The 20,116-nt window shown below is 35.6% G+C and overlaps 1 protein-coding gene across 1 annotated transcript in view; it reads right to left on the bottom strand.

Moving 5' to 3' along the window:
• DNAH6 (dynein axonemal heavy chain 6) overlaps window positions 1-20,116 on the bottom strand; it is a 240,745-nt gene that overhangs the window by 162,817 nt on the left and 57,812 nt on the right. Inside the window, exons 12-15 of the mRNA XM_045549959.1 lie at window positions 12,273-12,393; window positions 7,745-7,896; window positions 5,368-5,520; window positions 1,476-1,727 (exon numbers count right to left, since the gene is read on the bottom strand). Coding sequence (XP_045405915.1) covers window positions 1,476-1,727; window positions 5,368-5,520; window positions 7,745-7,896; window positions 12,273-12,393 — 678 coding nt within the window. The remainder of the gene's footprint in view (window positions 1-1,475; window positions 1,728-5,367; window positions 5,521-7,744; window positions 7,897-12,272; window positions 12,394-20,116) is intronic.

Here is a 20,116-nt window from a genome sequence, read left to right as displayed (position 1 = left end):
ATGTGTTCACTTTCAGATAATTCATTGAGTTGTATAGTAATTACTATTATGCACACTTTTGTCCATGAGAAAATACAAAAATCCTTCAATACAAAGTTAAAAATAAAATCAAGTCCTTAGAACCATGCTTGGCAAATAGAAAGCACATAATGTGACTTGTTTTTACATTTTCACATCAATACAAGGGCTGTGGTTTGGAAATGGTTTGTTTGGCCCACCAAGTCTCATGCTGAAACTTGATCCTCAGTGTTAGAGGTAGGGCCTAAAGAGAGGTGTTTGGGTCATGGGGGCAGATCCTTCATGAATGGCTTGGTGCTGTCCTCGCTGTAATGAGTGAGTTCTCACTCTTAGTTCCTGCGAGAACTGGTTGTTAAAAAGAGCCTGGTACCTCCTCCTCTCTCTCTTGCTCCCTCTCTCACCCTGTGTTCCCTTTTGCTTTCCACCATGAGTGGAAGCTTCCTGAGGTTCTCACCAGAAGCTGGTACTGACACCATGCTTTCTGTATAGCCTGACAAATGGTGAGCCAAATAAACTCTTTTCTTTATAAATTATCTAGCCTCAGGTATTTCTTTATAGCAATACAAATGGACTAAAACAACAGTAAATGTACATTGTAATCTTTAACATCTGTATTGCATTTGTTTGAGTGGATGTACCCTAATGTATTTTATTAAACCTCTATGGATGGACATTGGGATTTTTTTCCATTTTTATAATTTGATTATAACTTCACATGGTTTTATATGTCTGTGATATTAATAAGATTTAGCCATTATTCATAATAAAATAATGTATCATTACAAAATCATATTTTCAGGTATGCTTCAGTTAAGAATTACCCAGATGTCTATTCTAAATTCTTAAAAAAAGAGCCTAGTATCTTTTCTATAGTAAAATTAGTACAACTGTAAAATTGTAAAATATTCTTCACTACCATTTACCAATTTATACTCTGCCTTTCTAAAGGAGAATTTTCTAATATGCTAAGCAGACCTTAAAATTATGACAATATCTGTAAAATGTGCTAGCAAGTCATAAAACACTCATTTCAAAATAATAAATACAAGTTATAATATTACAATAACACAAGTAGAATAAAATATTACATATATATTTTGCTTATAATGGTCTGGATTTTAGAAACGCTTTGATTTTAAACTGTAGCTCAAAGACATTATGGATTGGTTAGAATGAAACCACAAAAAGAGAAAGTTAAATCAGTTTAAAATGAAATCTGTTCCCTATGTGGTTTAAAGAGTAGGTCTTAAATGTTCTCACCACAAAAACATCGTGTGTGAAGTGATAGATATATTACTTAGCTTGATTAACCATTTCACAATGTATACATATATCAAAACATCACATTGTACACTGTAAATATATATAATTGTTATTTGTCAATTACACCTTAATTAAAAAATTGTAATAGTCACACTTTGCACAGATTATTTTTAGGAAATTCTGCTTTAGCTTACCTGTGCTTGCAGTTTTATTTCATTTACTTCATTGTTTAGATCTTCAAGATCTCTACCCAAATGTTGACAAAATTGCTTAATGCTTGTTTCTCTATCACCCACTGATCTATCAATGGCATTCCGAATAGCAATAATGGATGGCTTCATAGTTGCAAAAACAGCAAAATCTTCAGGAGGTGTGGGCACCTGATATTGTTCAATAAGCTTGTACATTTGAATCACGACATTTCCTTCCTCTTCAAGGCTTTCAATCTAGATAGAAACATTACTTGCTCATTAAATATAGCAGAGGTCTATTATACCCTTTAAGTGTGTTCTAATAGGAGACAGTCATTGTACAACACGAACATCAAACTGTGAACACTCAGCATATGAGGAGTGTGTTTAACGTTACAATCAAATTGACTGAAGCCTGCTGAATGATAAATATAGTCATTGCTATGGCAGAGGTGACCAGGCCCAGGAGGTGAGCTGTTCAGAGATGAGCACAGTTAGTAGTGCTCATATAAATGGTTTTTCTTTCTTTCTTTCTTTCTTTCTTGTTTGTTCTTTATTGATTGTTCCAGAGAAGCCCCTAAGGTGTGAATAGGCCATGTTCCTGGTTGCATAGGTTCAGAAGCCAGATCTATGGTGAGCCTTCCACTGTCCTTTAATAAATTACTTTACTATATCCAAATAACTACTAAGCATCTTAACTTTGTCTTCCTACTACCTTCAGCGGACAGTATTTCTTATCTTTCCTAATTTTCTGGCATCCCTCACCCCCAACTCTGCTACATAGTTATAGGGAAAGCAGCCATGTTCATACTACTTGATCCAACTTTCTGGCCACACAGTAAACCAAGCAGCATCATTGGGATCTAGAGAATCTAGCTCAGTCTGATCTTTCTCTTGAACACAGGAAGAGTTAGGCTGTAGCTGTTGACAGAGGCCATTTGCTTTCATGTGGAAACATAAAGCAGGTCCTTAACATGAGAAGACAACTGCAGAGAGGCTTTTAGAGACATAGTGCTCCATCTTTAGCTTGCATTGCAATGACTTTGGAAACCTTGTAAAAACAGATTGCTGAGCCCCGTTCCCGAGTGTCTAATTCAGAAGGTCTAGGGTGGGGCCCAAGAATGTGCTTTTCTAACAAGTTCCCAGGTGATGCTAATGCTGCTGATTTGGAGTCCACACTTTGAGAACCACTGTTCTAGAGAGAAGCAGAGATGAGAGGAGAGAGGCCTTTTTGGTTTCCTTACACCGCTCCAGTCCCTAGTTCCCTGTCCCTTTTAAACGCCTGGCTCTATCCATACCTTTAGATTCTGGAAGATACCCCTGCAAACTTAGAGTAAATCTTCCCATTTTCCTAAGCTATCTATGTGAGTTTTGTGTCTTTCAACCAAAGTGTCTAATATCTCAAACAAGTTATAAACAGAGCTAAGTCTCTCTCTATACCAAGATCTTTTCATCTTCCTTTATTTCCTGTATTTTGGGGGAGCACATCTCCAGGTTTCTCTGTGAGGGTCCTGGTTTACACTTACTGTCCTAGTAAAATGATTAATAGTGTCTCTTTCACTCTCAAAAAGCTGTCCTGATCAGACAATGGATTATATGGCACACCCTACCTATACTGGTATGCTATCACAATGCACTCTGTAGAAAGGTATCTAAGAGTCACCTGAGGCTCCTCTTGCTGTCCTCTCATTCAGTTTCCCAGTCCTTTCAACAATAATACTCAATTAACATCTCTGTAATTCATTCTTTCTCTCCTATCCTTGAAATCTCTCCTATCCTTGAAAATACTGCTTTAGCTACATACAGTTCACCAACTTTTCAACCAAATATCCTTTCTCCATAACACACAAATCACCAAATCCTGCTTTTGTCATGTTGCTTTCTGTTTTTACACATGGTTTTCCCTCTCCCTGGAATGCTTACCTGAATGTTTGATGTACTTTAGGACATAGCTTAAACATCCCATGCTCCGAAAAGCCCTGTGTGACCCATAGACAAGTATGACTACAAACCCCTGGGCCTACAACAGTATGTTGTACCTATACTCATTGTATCATAGTTGTCTGCTTGCATTCTAGACTCTGAACTCCTTGATAGCAGGTCTACTCGTTGTAATCCTTGCAGCCTGCTAAATGGGTGTTCACTAAATTTGCTGACTGAATGGATGAGGTTCCAAAAAAAATCTGTGTGTGCAGAGCATCTCTCTAAGGGAAGCTGCTTCCCCAACATACCACCCAGCAAACACTGACAACCTTATGGAGATGGGACACAGTCTGTGTCTTCTGCATGGTGTGTCAACTTCCTGTTCTGCAAGCCCAAGGTGACAGCAGTTCACCTTCTATAGCCACTGAATATGAGGTGCTCCTACCTTCCCGACATATAATAGTTTATATAACAGAAGGGGGGACCTGAGTCCATTTAGTAGACATTTAGAATAGACGTTGGGAAAGAGATTCTGTCTCTCTCAGCGACTTGTTAGACTTGTAACCTCTAACTTGGAAGGTGCTGGTGCTCACGATTGCTGCTGTGGGGTAAAGAAGCAGAAGTGCCTGTCTGCAATGGAAGGGAAGTGAAACAGACCCTCAAAGAGATGCAGAGAGGAGAGTTGGAGAGGGAGGACTACCCGGGGCTTCTACAGTGTCCTATTCCTGATTCTGGACAGTTCCTAAGCCTTGTTACATACTTGATGGGGGCTCCATGAAACACCCATGAATCCTTAAATGGTGTCCCTATTTTGGCCTAAGCTTGCTCAAGTGGTTTTTGGTTATTTGTCCAAAGAGACTCAATGAATACAAATAATAACACATGCGATGCATCTTTAGAATCCTGGGATGATGTATAAGTAAATTTGAGGAAAACCATATTCATCTCTGGCCTTTTGAGAAGGTACTATTTGTTGAAATGAAAAACAAAACTGTTACTTCTGTAGGCATGTGAAATCGCTTTTTTTTAAATTAAATCTGTTCATGTATTACAAACTATTCAGGTTGTTAATGACTTATTTCATTCTGTTTATATTTTTTTACTTGTAACATTTCTTCAAATCTCAGATATTTAAGCAAATACTTTATCCCTATTTCAAATACCAAACTGATATGATTAAAAGTTCATGAAAAACTGATTATACAAGTCAAATACTAGATTGCCTGCTACAGAGAGGACCCTGAGAGGAGGAAACCAAGATTCCAAAGAGAAAGAAGCAAGGGAAACAAATGAGTGAATGTGTGTGTGTGTGTTAGAGAGAGAGAGAGAGAGAGAGCAAGAGAGAGACCTGCCCCCTTCATCTGCATCACTTGAGTCCTATCTACTTTTTTTCTACCCCTGCCCCCCTCACCTCCCCACTTAAGCTAGTTTGAGTTGGGTTTCTTTCATCATAACAGTGAAGTTTCTGACTATCATGCAGCTATAGGTTAAGGGTAAAGACTTCCATTATGACTAATATCTAGATTACAATTCTATTACCATTTGCTAAAAATTAGAATTCCAATAAACTGTGGTTGAGAATATTGGCTTTGTGATCAAAGAGACCCAATTCTAAATTCCAGCTCTACAGATATACATGTCTGTGATCCTGGACACCATAGCCCATTTTAGTTTCTGTTTCCTCACCTGCAGAATGAGGATAAAAACCATCCCTACTTGTCAAGCTTTTGTGAGGATTAAAACTGCAATGCGTGTAAAAAATGTAATACAGTGCCTGACTGGTAGTAAGAGTCTGATAACTGTAGCTGGCATTATTGCTGTGATGTAGAACATCCAGGTACTCTGTTTGAAAGTGTTTCTGATATTTCAACAGCTATTTTTTGACCTCTAGTCCCTCATTTTTTCTTGTCCTATATCTTCTTTTCCTACCATAAGATCTAGAATATGGAGTAACATGAGATAATCAACTCACCCGTTCCTGAATTTCATCAAGAAATACTAAGCTATTAACATATTCTATGGTAGTGGTAGGAACAAACTCAAGTTTATACTCTGCATCTTGTGCCTCAGAGATAATGGCATCCACTTTTTTCTTGCTTTGACAAGGAAGCATAAAGTTTAGCACCTAATAAAAAGAAAATGTGAATCATAAATGTTTGAATATTTCCATTTTATCATATATTTTAGATGAATTTTAATTGGATGTCTGTTAAATCAGCAGGTATTAGAAGCAACAGGGTATATGAAAGGACTTTTTTCCTCATTAAATCATTGAACCAACAGGAAGGTCAGAGCGAAAATCCTTTTATCTGAGAAATGTCAGCCTCTTTAAGATATCGGGCCCAGAAAGGCATTAAAATGTAACAGCAGGCACATCTCACTCCCCCTTGAGCTAAATAATTACCTCCTGAAGCCACTTGCTATGTGGGTTCTAGACTGATACCAAGTAGCCATAAAATGCCATTATAGTTAAAAAATGTATAGCCGATCACTAACCAATGTTATTTCTGTAAACCAATGAGAATTCCTGATGAACAACTTTTGTGATTGCCTCCTGCCTTGATTCATCCTTTTTCTCCTTAAAAACTTGAGCTGTCTTTTGTTCTCCAGAGCACTCCCCAAGGCAACTTGGAAATGTGTCCTGGGCTGCAGTCCTCAACCTTTGTGCTTGAATAAACTCTCTTTAAATTAGATTCTGACATTTTTGATTATTTTAGGTTGACAAAGATCATTTCCAGAACAAAATAGGATACACAACTTACTAAAAAGTTTGCCTAAATGCTCTGATACTTTGCAAGTACACTTTCTGCTTCTTTGTCCTATGTAGTGGACATCGCGCTGCCCTCCCCAGCATCAGTCCCACTCCTTTCATGTTGGGTGGCAGCCATGTGGTTTGGGGAAAATTGATCTCTCCTTCAGAAACAAAAATGGAGTTGGATCAGTCACTAGGAAAATATGAGCATGGCTTCCTTTGGCCAAAGCAATCAGATTAGGGTGGACTTCTGACCTTAGTTGATCTGATCAGAGATAGAGGCCTAGGACTTTTGTGTACAGCTGAGAGACATTCGTACTGAGAACCTCAATCTCTCTTTCTTTCTGTATGGGAGCAGGGAAATCATTAGCCTGTGGAGCTTTCAATAACCATTTCACAAATGCTAGGGAATGCTTACCTTAGGATGAAGCTGGTGCATAGCAGGCTCAGAAAAGAGAATGAAAAAAATTGGGTCCTTGGTAACACCACTGAGCCACTAAATCAAACCTCCCTGATGTCCACACAATCTCTGGACATTTTGGATACATAGTCTATGACTTTTCTGATTGCTTAAGCCAGTTTGAGTTCAGTTTTCTTTGGCTTGGTATGTAGTAGTGTTCAAAATGTTTGTTGAAAGTGAATTAAATTTGCTCCAATTATATATATATATATATATATATATATATATATATATATATATATATATATATATACACACATATAAAATTTTCTTTTTTTGACAGATGAAGAAGCAAAGCTCTAGGAGAAAGGCCAATGCCATACAACTAATTAATGACAGAACATACTAGCACTCAGGCCTGCACTGTTTTATACAGTGCTCTGTTTTCTGTCACCTACCAGTGAGCAAAGGGTTTCTGTAAGGGCCAGATAGTGCATATTTTAGATTTACAGGGCACACAGTCTCTGTTACAACGACTCAACTCTGTCCTTGTAGTGAGAAAGCAGATGTAGACAATAGATACATAAACCAATTGTCATGGCTGTGTTCCAATAAAACTGTGGATACATAACAGGAGGCAGGCTGCATTGGCCCTGTGGGCTATAGTTTTCCAATCCCTGTTTTATACCACTGTCTCTCTGGAGGGATTTGAGAATATACGGGTATACTCTGGCTCCAAAGGAAATTATTGAATTGGTTCTACAAGTTATTCCAGAAATTTCTCTAGCTCTGTAATACACCAGAACATAATCAGACCTATAGGGACAGTTCCAGATGAGGAAACAATTCCTTAAACTTGATCTCAGTATCCTAGAATCAACCATTACTCACACTACAACACTGAGCTGTTACAATGGTATCTCTCCTGCAGGAATTCTTGAAATACTCCAACAAAAGAAAAAGGAATAGGACAAGAGGCTAGTCTGAGGCCTGCGGACCTTTCTCTCATCTCATCTAAAAGCCGATTATGCTTGTGACAGAAAGAAGAATATGGGTCTTTCCTTGGAAATTAAGGATACCCAGTAGTCTTAATTTTAATATTTGTAATATTAGAAAATAAATATGGCTTTTTTGTGGTAGGAAAATCATAAAATAATTGTAGAGACATAGTTAAATTTTTTCCTAGTCCATAGTTACCTCTAAGCATCGCAAAGGTGATGGAATTAGTTTTTCTTTCAGTTGCTTAGTGTCAATGAGCAGCAATCCTACATTTCTGGTGGGTCTGAGAGCTACCGCATCTTTGTGCTGTTTGTGATATTTTTCCAGCTGTTCACTAAAGAACTTAACATCTACATAAAAAAATCACAGACAGCATAAAATACACCATATTGGATTTTAAAAGATCATTACAAAACATATTAAAATTATTGCACTAATAAATTTACATATATATTTACAATATTATCCATACTTAGAATACCTTATGTAACTTTAAAATGTTAATCAGAATGCTGTATTTTATTCTTATAATAAACTAATATTTTATAATGTAAATATGTTTTCTGGCTCTTATTAAGAGATGACAGATGAACATTACTTGTAATTGCATTAGAGATTCTAGTCTGGAATGGACTAGATTCTAGAGTTAGGTTGGTCTGAAGTTGGGCTTAATCTAAATGTTTTCCCATACACTACCTCAAAGTAAAGTATTTTGAGAATATTAATAACAACAAAAGTTTGAAACACAAGAGATCAAGTATAGCTAAAATTATCTCTGTTCCTGTTCCTAACATCTCTCTGCCATTCCTGCTCCTTACATGATGGTCAAAGCCTTTGTCAATTGGCATTTGGCATATGCTGCAGTTGCATTTTGGTAACTTGCCTCAGTTTTCTTCCTTGTTTAATCCACCTGGAACCACCGGAAAGCTGAGTATCCTTGAATACACTTTTATTATAGTATTGGTCAAAGAAAGCTCCTTCTTTGACCAAGTACAATTCTGAACTCCCCTGCTTGTCTTTCAAAATCCTGTACCCTCTAGGCCTCTGAAAATGTATCTAACTTTATTTCCAATTACTTTTTCCCCCTGGGTAAGATTGATTTCCGTACTGCCCTCTTTACTCTTTCTGTAAGCCTCTGATACCAACCCAGAGAAAAAAGGCTGTTGTTTCCTGCCTTTATTAATGCCATCTCCTCTCCTGAATATAAGGGGGAGTTTGATATAGTATAAAGAACACACCAGACAGAAGACCTAGGCTCAAGTCTTTAACCTGTGTGTGGCCTTGGGTAAGTCACCTAATCTTTCTGAGCTTTAGCTTCTTCATAAGATAAACTAGGGACAATTAACTTCCTGTCTCACTTCAGAAGGTTTTGATGTGTGCATTTTTGAGATGTGACTAAATAATAAGGATATATCAAGTGATCTGAGAAGTCTTCTGGTAAGGAAACATGTATAATGTTGCTTGGCTTAGTATTTTACAAACTAATTTGAGCATAGTTTTTTTTTTTCCCATGGTGTCATATAATTATCCTTCAGAATAGTGGTCTATTCTAGAATGCACCTTTGTGAAACACTAATTTAGTCCAAAAATCTCATTTCATACCTAAAGAAATAAAGATCAATAGAAGTTAAATGACTTGGCCATGGTCACACAGCCAAAGAGAAAGAAAAGAGTAAGGCTGACAGAAGAAAATTAATATTTATTTTCTATTTTTTTTTAGATAGAAGAGAGGCAGTATATATACTGGTTAGGCATATAGCTTTTAAGTCAGAGAACCAGTTTCTAAACCGCTGACTAGCTGTGTAATCTTGAGTTGCCTAATCTCTGTAGATCTCTATTTTTTTTTAAAGAATAAGAAACATTTTTACGTAAGGATGTAGAAAGATCTCCACTATTATTAAGTAAAAAAAATAGTAAGGAGCAGAGATGGTCTCATAAACATAAAAAAGGTTGTCGGGATAGAGAACATATACATTTTGGTATACATATGAATAAAATTTCTCTGGAAAGATTTTAAAAGTACTAACAGTATTGGTGGCATCTGGCGAGGGTAACAGAATGACCAGGGATCAGTGATGAGGAGAAGCTTTTCAGTAACCTTCTATGTTTTTGAGTTTTGAAACTTGAGATTGTATTTCCTAGTCAATAAGTTACATTTAAAAAAAATAACATAAAGGTTGGATACGTCTAGTTTCCAAGTAATCATGGAAATCTCCTTCTTTTTAGAATCTCTTTTCCTTACCTACTCCTTAATTCTTGATATTTGTTTTTAGATACATAAAGTTTAATATGTTTAAATAACCATATTCTTATAACCCTACTTTCATTAAAATTTTAAAGCAAAACCTTTAATAATACCTCGATGATTAAAGTGGTAAAATTTTATGTTATGTATATTTTGGTAAAATTTTATGTTATGTATATTTTACCAAAATCTCCTTTTTGCTATGAATTTTTTTATTTCAGAATATTACGGGGGTACAAACACTTTGGTTACGTATGTTGCCTTTGCACCACCCAAGTCAGAGCTAGAAGCTTGCCCATCCCCCAGAAAGTGTGCACTGCACCCATTAGGTGTGAATTCACCCATCCCCTCCTCTCTCACCACCTGCCTGATACCCGATGAATGTTATTTCTAAATGTGCACATAAGTGTTGATCAGTTAGTGCCAATTTAATGGTGAGTACATGTGGTACTTGTTTTTACATTCTTGTGATACTTCACTTTGAAGAATAGGCTCCAGCCCCAACCAGGATAATACAAGAGGTATTAGTTCACCATTGTATTTTTTGTTTTTTTTTTTTGTAAAATGGTAACACTAATATTAGCCTCCTAGAATTGTGAAGATTGGATGAGATGCCTGAATATCACTTAGAACAGTATTTATTATGTCATAAGTGCTCAGTAAGTGTAGAAATTATTAACAAACACTGACATTTATAGGAATTTGATGGTGATGTTTGGCTGATTGTTTGGAAGGTAGAACCTATCCTCTGATCATCCTCTGAGGCTAGACAGCGGGCAATCTGGCTAAAAGTTCAATTAAACAAACATTTATTAAGGATCTACAATATGCGTTAGGCAATGTTGTAGTAGTCTGAAGGTATATGATAACAGGCAAGGCATGGTAACCAGGGGCAAAGCCACCTTCTACAAAACACCTCCGGAAAACAATTGGATTTAGAGGTTGGGAAGTATCAGGGAGTTCCAAAAAGAGGAGGAGCCCAGAGGTCAGGAGTTGAAGCCAAGGTACTCCAAAGTCCCAGCCAACAAATAGTTACTGTCTGGGAGACCTGGTTACAGGATTGGGTTTTGGAGGCAGGACTGACAAGCCACGGTAGCACTAGATCACGAGCAACCAAAGAGTCAGTGGACTTTACCCAGATGTAAGTTTTTCAACGAGAAATGTGGTAGCAAGAGACTAGGAGGCCTCGGGCTCAGGAGGTAAGCAGAAGTGCTCAGTGATTAGAACTGGCTATTTGGATCAGGACTTCTCCGTGTCCTGAAACACCAGGCTCCACACCTTCCTGCCACTGTGATGCCATGCTATAGCACATGGGACATCACGTCTTCATGTCCCTGTTAGTGCATTGCAGTTCAGCACACACTAAATCCTAGTGTCACAGTGCTCCTGAAGAACAGTAGAAGTAGACTTGTCCAATTTTTTGGAAAACTAGGGCTCCATTTTGGTCATTCTAACAAGTTAGTATCTTGAAAAAAAGAGTCTGTTTCATATTTTTAAAACTTAAGGAACATAATAACCAGATACAATGCCTGCTCTTGGACTAGATCCTGGGCCAAACCAGTTGTAAACTATTTGGGAGATTTTAAATATAGAATTAAGTGTTGATATGAAGGAATTGTTGGTTTGGGTGTGATACTATTACTTTGGCTCTTTAGGAACATGTTTTTTAGAGATGTATATCAAATTATTCAACTTACAGATGAAATATCTACTTTAAAATATTTCAGCATAATAAAAATAAAGAGTTGAAAGAAAAACATAAAAGCTTACAGAAAAAATTAGTACTGGTTTATGAAGCAAAGTATCAAAGTGATTATTTTTATATATAAGAAAATAAAGTCATAAAGCCAGTTCATAAAATAAAAAAAGAATATGAATGATATGCTTCACATTTTAAAATAGGAATAACAAATAAAATATACTTAATTTTCATAATTATCTGAGAACTTCCTTGCCTGAAATTTCACTTGGATATTGTAGATTATTTTCTTTTGTTTAAAGATGATAAGTCTAATAAAATAATTTCCCTGTGCATCTAATTTCATCACTGAGTTGTTGATTCACACCCACCAGGTCTCAACGTGGTCCCAGAAAAAAAAAGTAACTTGAATTCTTGAGATAGAAAAATTTATGTAAACCTTATTTAACAGAATTGGTAGAGGTACACATTCCTTTCAACTCCTTTCCATGTACAGGCTATTTAACTTTAGCACTGATACAACCTCATACTAAAAGATAAGCCATGAGGTAGGAATTGCTTCCCATAATATCCTGAAATAAAACAGTAATAGAATGTAAGGACAAAGGAAAAAGTAATTATTTGGAAAATAACCTACAAATGAATAAACTCTTGCCTTTTGTCAGGCCAACTCTTTTGGGCTACCATTTCCATCACCAAAAACCATCATACAGAAACCTAGAAGACTACAAATCTCGGTATCCTTATCAAAAATAATTAGTAAGGACAAATGGAATACTTACCAGGTTCCTGAAGTTTAAGAGCCTGTAAATCAAGACTTTCATTTTCCTTGAAGAATATCTGGAACTTTTCGAATGTAGCTGCATATAAGTGGGCAGATTCAAATGCTGCCTGAATGGTTTCCTAAATATAAACCAACAGCCAAATAAAACTATATTTTTGTTAAGCAGATTTAATTCAATATAACTAAACAAGCAACACACACACATACTCTGAACCCAACAGTATCCTCTGATCTGGAGATACATGAGTGAAGAAAGATACCATCCTTAATGTCAAAGAGCAGTTAATGGATTCAAGAGGAAAATGTTATGAAATTAAAAAAAAAAATCCATCTTCAGATCTGGCTTATGATAGAAAGGAAGCACACTAGTAATTTTTTTCTGTTTCACACTATGAACTTATCTATTACTAGTAAACATATGGCAAAGAGGCAATACCTGTTTATTTTCCAAACCACAAATTTTATGTCTGAGTTAAAGTGTTTTTGAGCCAAGGAAAACTGTTTGGCATGCCCACAAAATCAATTGCTTAATCTTACTATCAAATCCTTTGCACCGGCCAGTCTCATACCAAAATGTCATCTGTACTTGCCCTAATAAAAACCTTTCTCTCACATTTCTTAAACTTGGCTTCAACCTATATTTCCCCACAATTTTTTTTCAAACCAAGATAATCATTTCCAATCATTTCAGTCCCTTTAACACCTATTTGAATATATATTATCATATGTTCAATGTCTATGAAAGGCAGTTGGATTTGTTTGTTGTTGATCTTGGTCCATGACTCCCTGGCTGCACTCCATACCCTTTTCTTATATTTCCTACCAAGACTTGCAAATGCCTGCAATTTGTCCCAGGGAAAACTAGAGATGATCAATGGAATTGCACAAACACACCAATGTTAGGGAAAGTGGCTCACAGTCATGCTTTATGGATAGTAGGCTGGTAGTATTAATAGAAAGTTCATAAAAAATAGCACACACCCCATATGTCTATATTTAGTTATTTGTTCATTTATTTCTTTTTAATAGGCTCTTGTGTAACCTTCCAGAATATTTCTGCTGTTTCTTTCTTTATATTAAAAATTGAGAAGAGCCTATGTCAAACTGTATCACCTTTGAGCTGACTAAATAGTATCTCTGATATGTGATCATGCAGGTAATAGAAATATCATATGAGGCTTGTAAATGGGAAGCTCCACCAATGTTCAAAATCTGATTTCAAAACATTTTTATTTTGAAATAATTTCTGATTCACAAGAAAGTAGCTGGAATATTACAAAGAATTCCATATATTTGTCACCCAAATTCCATAAGTTTCAACAATTTATCATGTTTACTTTATCATTCTCTCTCTCTATATATTATTTCACTCCGAACCATTTGGGAGAAAGTTGCAGGCATGTGACACATTTGCCCCTAAATATTTCAGATTTTATTTACTAAACATGAGGACATTTTCTTACATAACCACAGTATAATGCTCTAAATCAAGAAATTAACATGGATATGAATACTATTACCTAGTTACAGAACTTATACAAGTTCTACAGTTTATCCCAGTATTGTCACAGCAAAAACTTTTTTTTTCTGGTCCACTGTCCTATCCAGCATCATGTATTGTATTTTGTCATCTCTCTTTAGTTTCCTTTAATCTGGGACAATTCCTTAATCTTTCTTTGTCTTGCATGCTGTTTACATTTTTGAAGAGTATCATAGTTGGGTCTGTGTGTGTGTGTGTTCTATATTTCCTCATGCTTGGGTTCAGATATACATTTTTGGCAGTAATACCACAGAAGCGATGTGTGTTCTCCATGCATCGTATCACAAGGCACTTGTCAATTTGTCCCATTGTTGGTAATGTTAACATGTTGGTTAAGGTAGTGTCTACTAGGCTTATCACTATAAACTTACTATTTTCCTCCTTCAAAATCAATAAATATATTTTGGAGAGATGACTTAAGGCTATGTAAAATATCCTGTTTCTCATCATACATTTGCATACTCAAATGTACACTAAAATGTAGTATTTTAGTAGTTTTTTTTTGAAATTTAAAGAAAAAATTTATTGAAGATCTGAAAAACAATTCCTAAAAGATCAACTTTTCCAGAACACTAGCCACACAATGCATTGTGTCTATCATGTTAAAACGTGCATTAGACACAAATACAAAAACCATGAAACAAGCCACCATTCTTCAACAATCTGAGCAAAGATAAAATGCCCAAGGAACAACATGGATGACTTGCAAAGGACGGGCTCTTTACTTTAAGCACCATAAAAAAAAAAAAGGAGCACAAATGGGTGATTGTGTTCAGTTATATACACTGAATTGAAACTTTGGCACTAGGAGTCAGAGCATTTGTCATATAGCATTAACATGTATTATAAAAGTGCGTAGTGTAAAAGGAATAGAACCACCAGCATTCAGAAGCAGCTTTGTAGACTAGGCAATAAACACTCTACAGCATGTCTCTCTGTTGTCCGTCATTGAATACACTGGTAGCAACTTTGAAATGAAAAAAAAAGTAAGAAAAGAAAAAAGGAGCTATAACCCCTTTTATTTTCTCTGTTTAAAATCAAACAGAAAACAAACATCAATTCTGTTATACACTAACATCTTCAAAGTACATTGTTTGTACAGGAGAAAGACTAAGAACAAAGATGTGTTTACAGAGATCCAAACACGGTGAGTGTCTCATGGCTTTCTAGTGGTACTTGGGAGGGGCCACTTCATAGTCGCTGGCACTGAACAAAGTCGCAGAATTCTTTGCCAGGTACTTTAGGAAATCATGGAGATAGTTCAGTAATAAAGCAAGGCTCTTCTCATCCAAAGGTGTATAGGCCAACATTGCTCCAGTTTGTACAAACAATCTCAGTAGATGTGGTGCCCCATACACCTGGGACATGGGCGCATCAGGGTGATCTGCAAGGATTTCTGCATACTGTGGCCTCTCAAATTTGTAGAGCAGCTGAGTGCCCAACATCACGTTGAAGTATTCCTTTATCCCAGCCACAACTGCATTAACAGTATACTCCTTGTTATCTGTGTTTCCACGAGATTTTTTGTAATTTGCATTGGAGATTCCAGCAACCTATTTCTGTGATGGCTGTGTGCTGATTTTTCTAATTACATTTGTCTTCTAAATGTATTGGTTGGCATTCTACTAAAGGAAATACTTTCCCTTCTCACTCATTCAATTAATTAGTTAATTATTAATTCACAATATGGACTCATATTCTCATTTTATTCAAGGTATGATGGTGTTGTTATAATCATTATTTATTTTAATTATCAAATTGTCCCAGTGAGACACTTCAAGGTGGATTTTTGTCTTTTCTACTTGTCTCCATTATTCTTTGGGAAAATTCATATTTTTTGGTTTAACAATATACTCTGGGCTCATCTTGCATTTCTCTGCCCCATCTCTTGAATAAAATATTTCTCTAGAGAGACCAAAGAGAGTTCCTTTTAATTTGGTATGACATGTAGAAACCAACATGTGGATACTAGATGTGGTCATTGCTCTTAGGATGTCATTGCTTCTAGGCCATCTCAGCAGACAGGTCTAGGAAATATAAACACAATCACACACACACACACACACACACACACACACCCTACATACATACACAAAACCCTACATATTTCTCTTTCATTCTACAGATCACTTGAAAGCCATGAGTTGATAATTCCAATTGCAATACAACACCACAGGGTTCATTCTAGCCTTCCCTTTTACGAATCTGTAACTCCCTTTCTTAGGATGAGTAACCTCATTTCATTATTCACAATATATTGGCTTATTTGCTCAACCCTAAAATACACAGAAAGCAGTTTCAGAATTGCTAGCACACTAATACCACTGTGAAAAACAAACCTACTAACTGCGGTTTAATATTTGTTATAGTGGTCTTTGGCCTAAGGTTACATGGGTAAAATACTGTGTTCAAAAGTTACTTAGTTTAGATTTCCCCCTCTTCCCTTCAGTGTGGTTATGTTACACATTTGAAATATATTCAGGTTCATTTGCTTTTGTTTGTATTTTATTTTAGAGGTTTTTCCTCCATGTCTGGTTTTTTTTTTTAGGACTATATTCAAAGGTATACTCGAAAGTTGTTATTTCTCCCATATTTTCCACTCCATAGCCTCATCTTTTCTACACCATTCCCTTTATTTCCTCTAGGTAATCAATTTCCTTAGTTTCTGGTTTATCTCCCCCTAGCCCTTGCCTCTGACATAAACAGTAGTATACTATGGATATTCTTTTGTACTTTTCCTTTTTCCCTAATAATATATCCTGGAAATCACGCTATATTAATTAATAGCTATCTTTCTCATTCATTTGTTCAATTGCATAGTATTCTGCTGTGTTGATTTACCATAGATTTTTCAATCATTCTTTTATGTATGGGTGTTTTGGTAGTTTCTAATATTTTGCAATTATAAACAATGCTGCTGTAATAAATAACCTAATGCATATGTACTTTTGTATTGTTGAAAACATATTTTCAGAGTGCATCTTTACAGGTGGTATTGCTGGATCAAAAGGGAAATATATATACATTAGGTCATTAAATCTGAAATGTCTGATTTTGAATCAAAAGTTTAGTTTATTATAACTCAAACAAGAAGAAGTACAATTAATCAAAGTATGCAGCTAAACTATAGGCACAGTTTTGCCATCTTAATGTAGTTTGTGTATGCCAGTAGCGAAGAAGCCTGGACAGCAAGTGGCAATGAAATTGTGAAAGGCATTTTCCACAGCTTGTAGAGAATTGATTATTTTCCCTTGCAAGAAGTGGTCCAAAGCCTGGAAGAAGTGGCACTCAGTTGGTGCAAGGTCTGGTGAATACAGTGGATGACAGAGAGTTTCCAAGTCCAACTTCTGTAGTTTGAGCAGTGTTGTTTGTGTGACATGTGGTTGAGCATCGTCTTGCTCTATTGACCAATCTCAGCTGCTTAATCACAAGCATCCTTATCATGTGGTCCAACTGGTTGCAGTAGACATCCTCTGTAACTGGTTGGCCAGGTTTCATGAAGCTGTAGTGGGTACCAGTGCTGGACCACCAAACAGACACCATTAGCTTTTTTTTGATGACTATTTGGTTTTGGACTGTGTTTTGGCACTTCATCTTTTATCCAACCATTGTGCCAAGCACTTGTGATTATCAAAAAGAATCCAATTTTCATCACACGTATGAATACGGTGTAGAAATGGTTTGCTTTTATGTCTTGACAGCAAAGTAAGGCAAGCCTAGAGACGATCTCTCTTCTGACTCTCATTTAATTCATGTGGTACTCATCTATCCAGCTTCTTTACCTTGTCCATTTGTTTCAAATCATCCAATATTGTTGGAATAGTAATATCAAACCTTGCTACTAATTCACTCGTAGGTTGAGATGGATCCAGTACAGCTTTCATCTCATTATTATCCACCTTGGTCTCAGGTCACCCACATGACTCATTTTCAGGATGAAAATCACCAGAACAGAACTTCTCAAATCATTGATGTACTATGTGTTCATTAGCCACATCTTTCCCAAACACTTGATTGATATTTCTAGCTGTCTGTGCTGCATTGGTTCATGATGGAATGCATATTCAAAAATAACATCAATTTTTGATTTATCCATGTTTTCACAAAAATTGCTCTAAAAAAATTTGAAAGATAATCACAAGCCAAAACATACGTTTGAAAGACCAAGGATGTACCTTCACAATAAAAATAAAACAGAAAGTGTCAAAGTGATATGTCAGAGATATCAACTGTCAAACTTAATACTTAAGGAAATTGAACATTTCATATTTAATAACCTAATAGTTTTGTTATATGTTGCAAAATTCTTTTTTATTGTTTGCATTGCCACAAGCAAAATGTGAGAGAATTTCTGTTTCCCCATAGGCCAGCCAACAGAATGTGTTGGCATTTTGCTAATCTGATAGTTAAGAAATGATACCTCAGTTTTGTTTTAATGTGCATTTGTCTTATGAGTGAGGTAGAATATATTTTCACATGTTTAGATGCTATTTTTTAATGAATTTCCTGACATACGTTTTGACAATTTTTCTGCCTAGTTTTGGTCTCCTTCCTCTTCCCCATTGTAAAATTTCTTCATTTATTAGGAATATTAGCCCTCAGCTGTGATATTATGATGCAAATAGATTCTCCCAGTTTGTAACTGTATTTTACTTAAAAAATTTTTTTTTGCCTTGCAAGAGTTTTTTTTTAATTTTTATGTAATCAAATTGATCTATTCATTCTATTATTGCATCTAGATTTTGAGTCATATTTAGATAACATTTTCTTTTTCTTGGTTGTTTTCTGGTCTTCAATACTCATTTTTTCCTGTCATTCTTCTACACGTATGTTAAAGTTTCATTTGAGTTTATTCTCCCTTAGGTACCATGTAATTTATTCTTCATTTGTGAGAAGATTTTTGCCTTTTTTTCCCACTTCTATTTTAATTTTGAAATTTTTACTCAGTGTGGTTTCCATACATTCAGATGTTTCTTTGAGAATATTTACTTCAGTTTTTAGCGTTGCTTTTGCTTCATGATTGGGAGTGGAGGGGAGTATATTCCTCAGCTGTCTTAATTCTCATTTTCTGTTTTCTCCTTGTAGTAGATTTGCATGTATATAATCTATTTTAATTTCTTCAGCTCATGGATTTGGAGTGATTTACAAAATTTATAATTCAAGGGCAGTGTATTTTATTTTATTTTATGGTGGTGGCCAAAGAGCTTGGTGTACTCCACTTTTTTGGTTCTTTTTTTATCTTGGAGATCTTACATTTTCACTAGTTGCTTCACTTCCTCTGTACTACCCCAATGTTCAAATAATGCCTATTGTTCTTTTTCAACCTTATTTTCTCCCCAGAACTGATGCCCTCTTGAATAGCTTGAACTTTTAAGTCCTTTCCTATAGTCAGTGCTCTGATCTACTAGGCCTTTTTAAAAATTATTTTTGAATGTAGGGTGGACTTCTTTCTGGCTCTGATTTTAGATTAACCTCAAGCCTGCTGCTAGCTCCTTGCTTCTCACTTTTGTAGTTTTTCAAAGGACTGGCCTCACTGTCTGCAAAGGCTTGTGGCAGGAGCCTAAAAAAGAAAGCTCACTGGTTTTTGTGTTTATTAGTCTACTCAAAGGTAATTTGACATTTGGGTGCTCTCTGTCTTCTAATTACTTGCTAAGGGCATAAATTTTGTTTAGTTTTATTTCTTTTTCTTATAGGTCCTCATTATTTTTGGAAAATATGTGGGATGATTCAAATTTAGACAACTGCCCTTGACTCCTTCAAATTGAAAATATAATTTTTAATTACAAATGTTATAGCCACCATTTTAAAGAAAAATAATTGACTAAGGAGAGAAGTTGATGAAGTAGAAACTATTTTGGTATTTGTTATTAGGCCACATAATATGGTAGTTAGTGAATGAAATGAGGTTGTGCAAGTCCCTCCTTAGTAACAAGTATTAATGCAAAAGAACAAAACATCTAGAAAAAAATTTTGGAATTAGAAACTACATAGAGTTAAAATAATTTGTAAAGTTAAAATTTTGAAAGGGAGATGAAGAAACATGGTAGGAGCTTATAATTTTTGAATTGATAATTCAAAATAATACAGTTGAGAATAAGAACTCACTATAAGCAGGAATAGAAACAGTATTAGATGGAATACACTACATCTGTTTTTTAAAATCATACTGTGATAGGTATAACAATATCTTCATAAAATGAACAAAATTAGACACAATGCTAATTTTAAGTTACATAGGGCTCTATGTATACGGATATCGATGACTGACAAATAGGCAAATTTTGAGTCTGAAAATTATAGTA

The sequence above is a fragment of the Lemur catta genome, chromosome 4 (assembly GCF_020740605.2).
Source record: "Lemur catta isolate mLemCat1 chromosome 4, mLemCat1.pri, whole genome shotgun sequence".
NCBI classification, from domain to species: domain Eukaryota; kingdom Metazoa; phylum Chordata; class Mammalia; order Primates; family Lemuridae; genus Lemur; species Lemur catta.
Note: the sequence above shows the minus strand (reverse complement) of the source record. Positions and strands in the feature narration are given on the sequence as shown.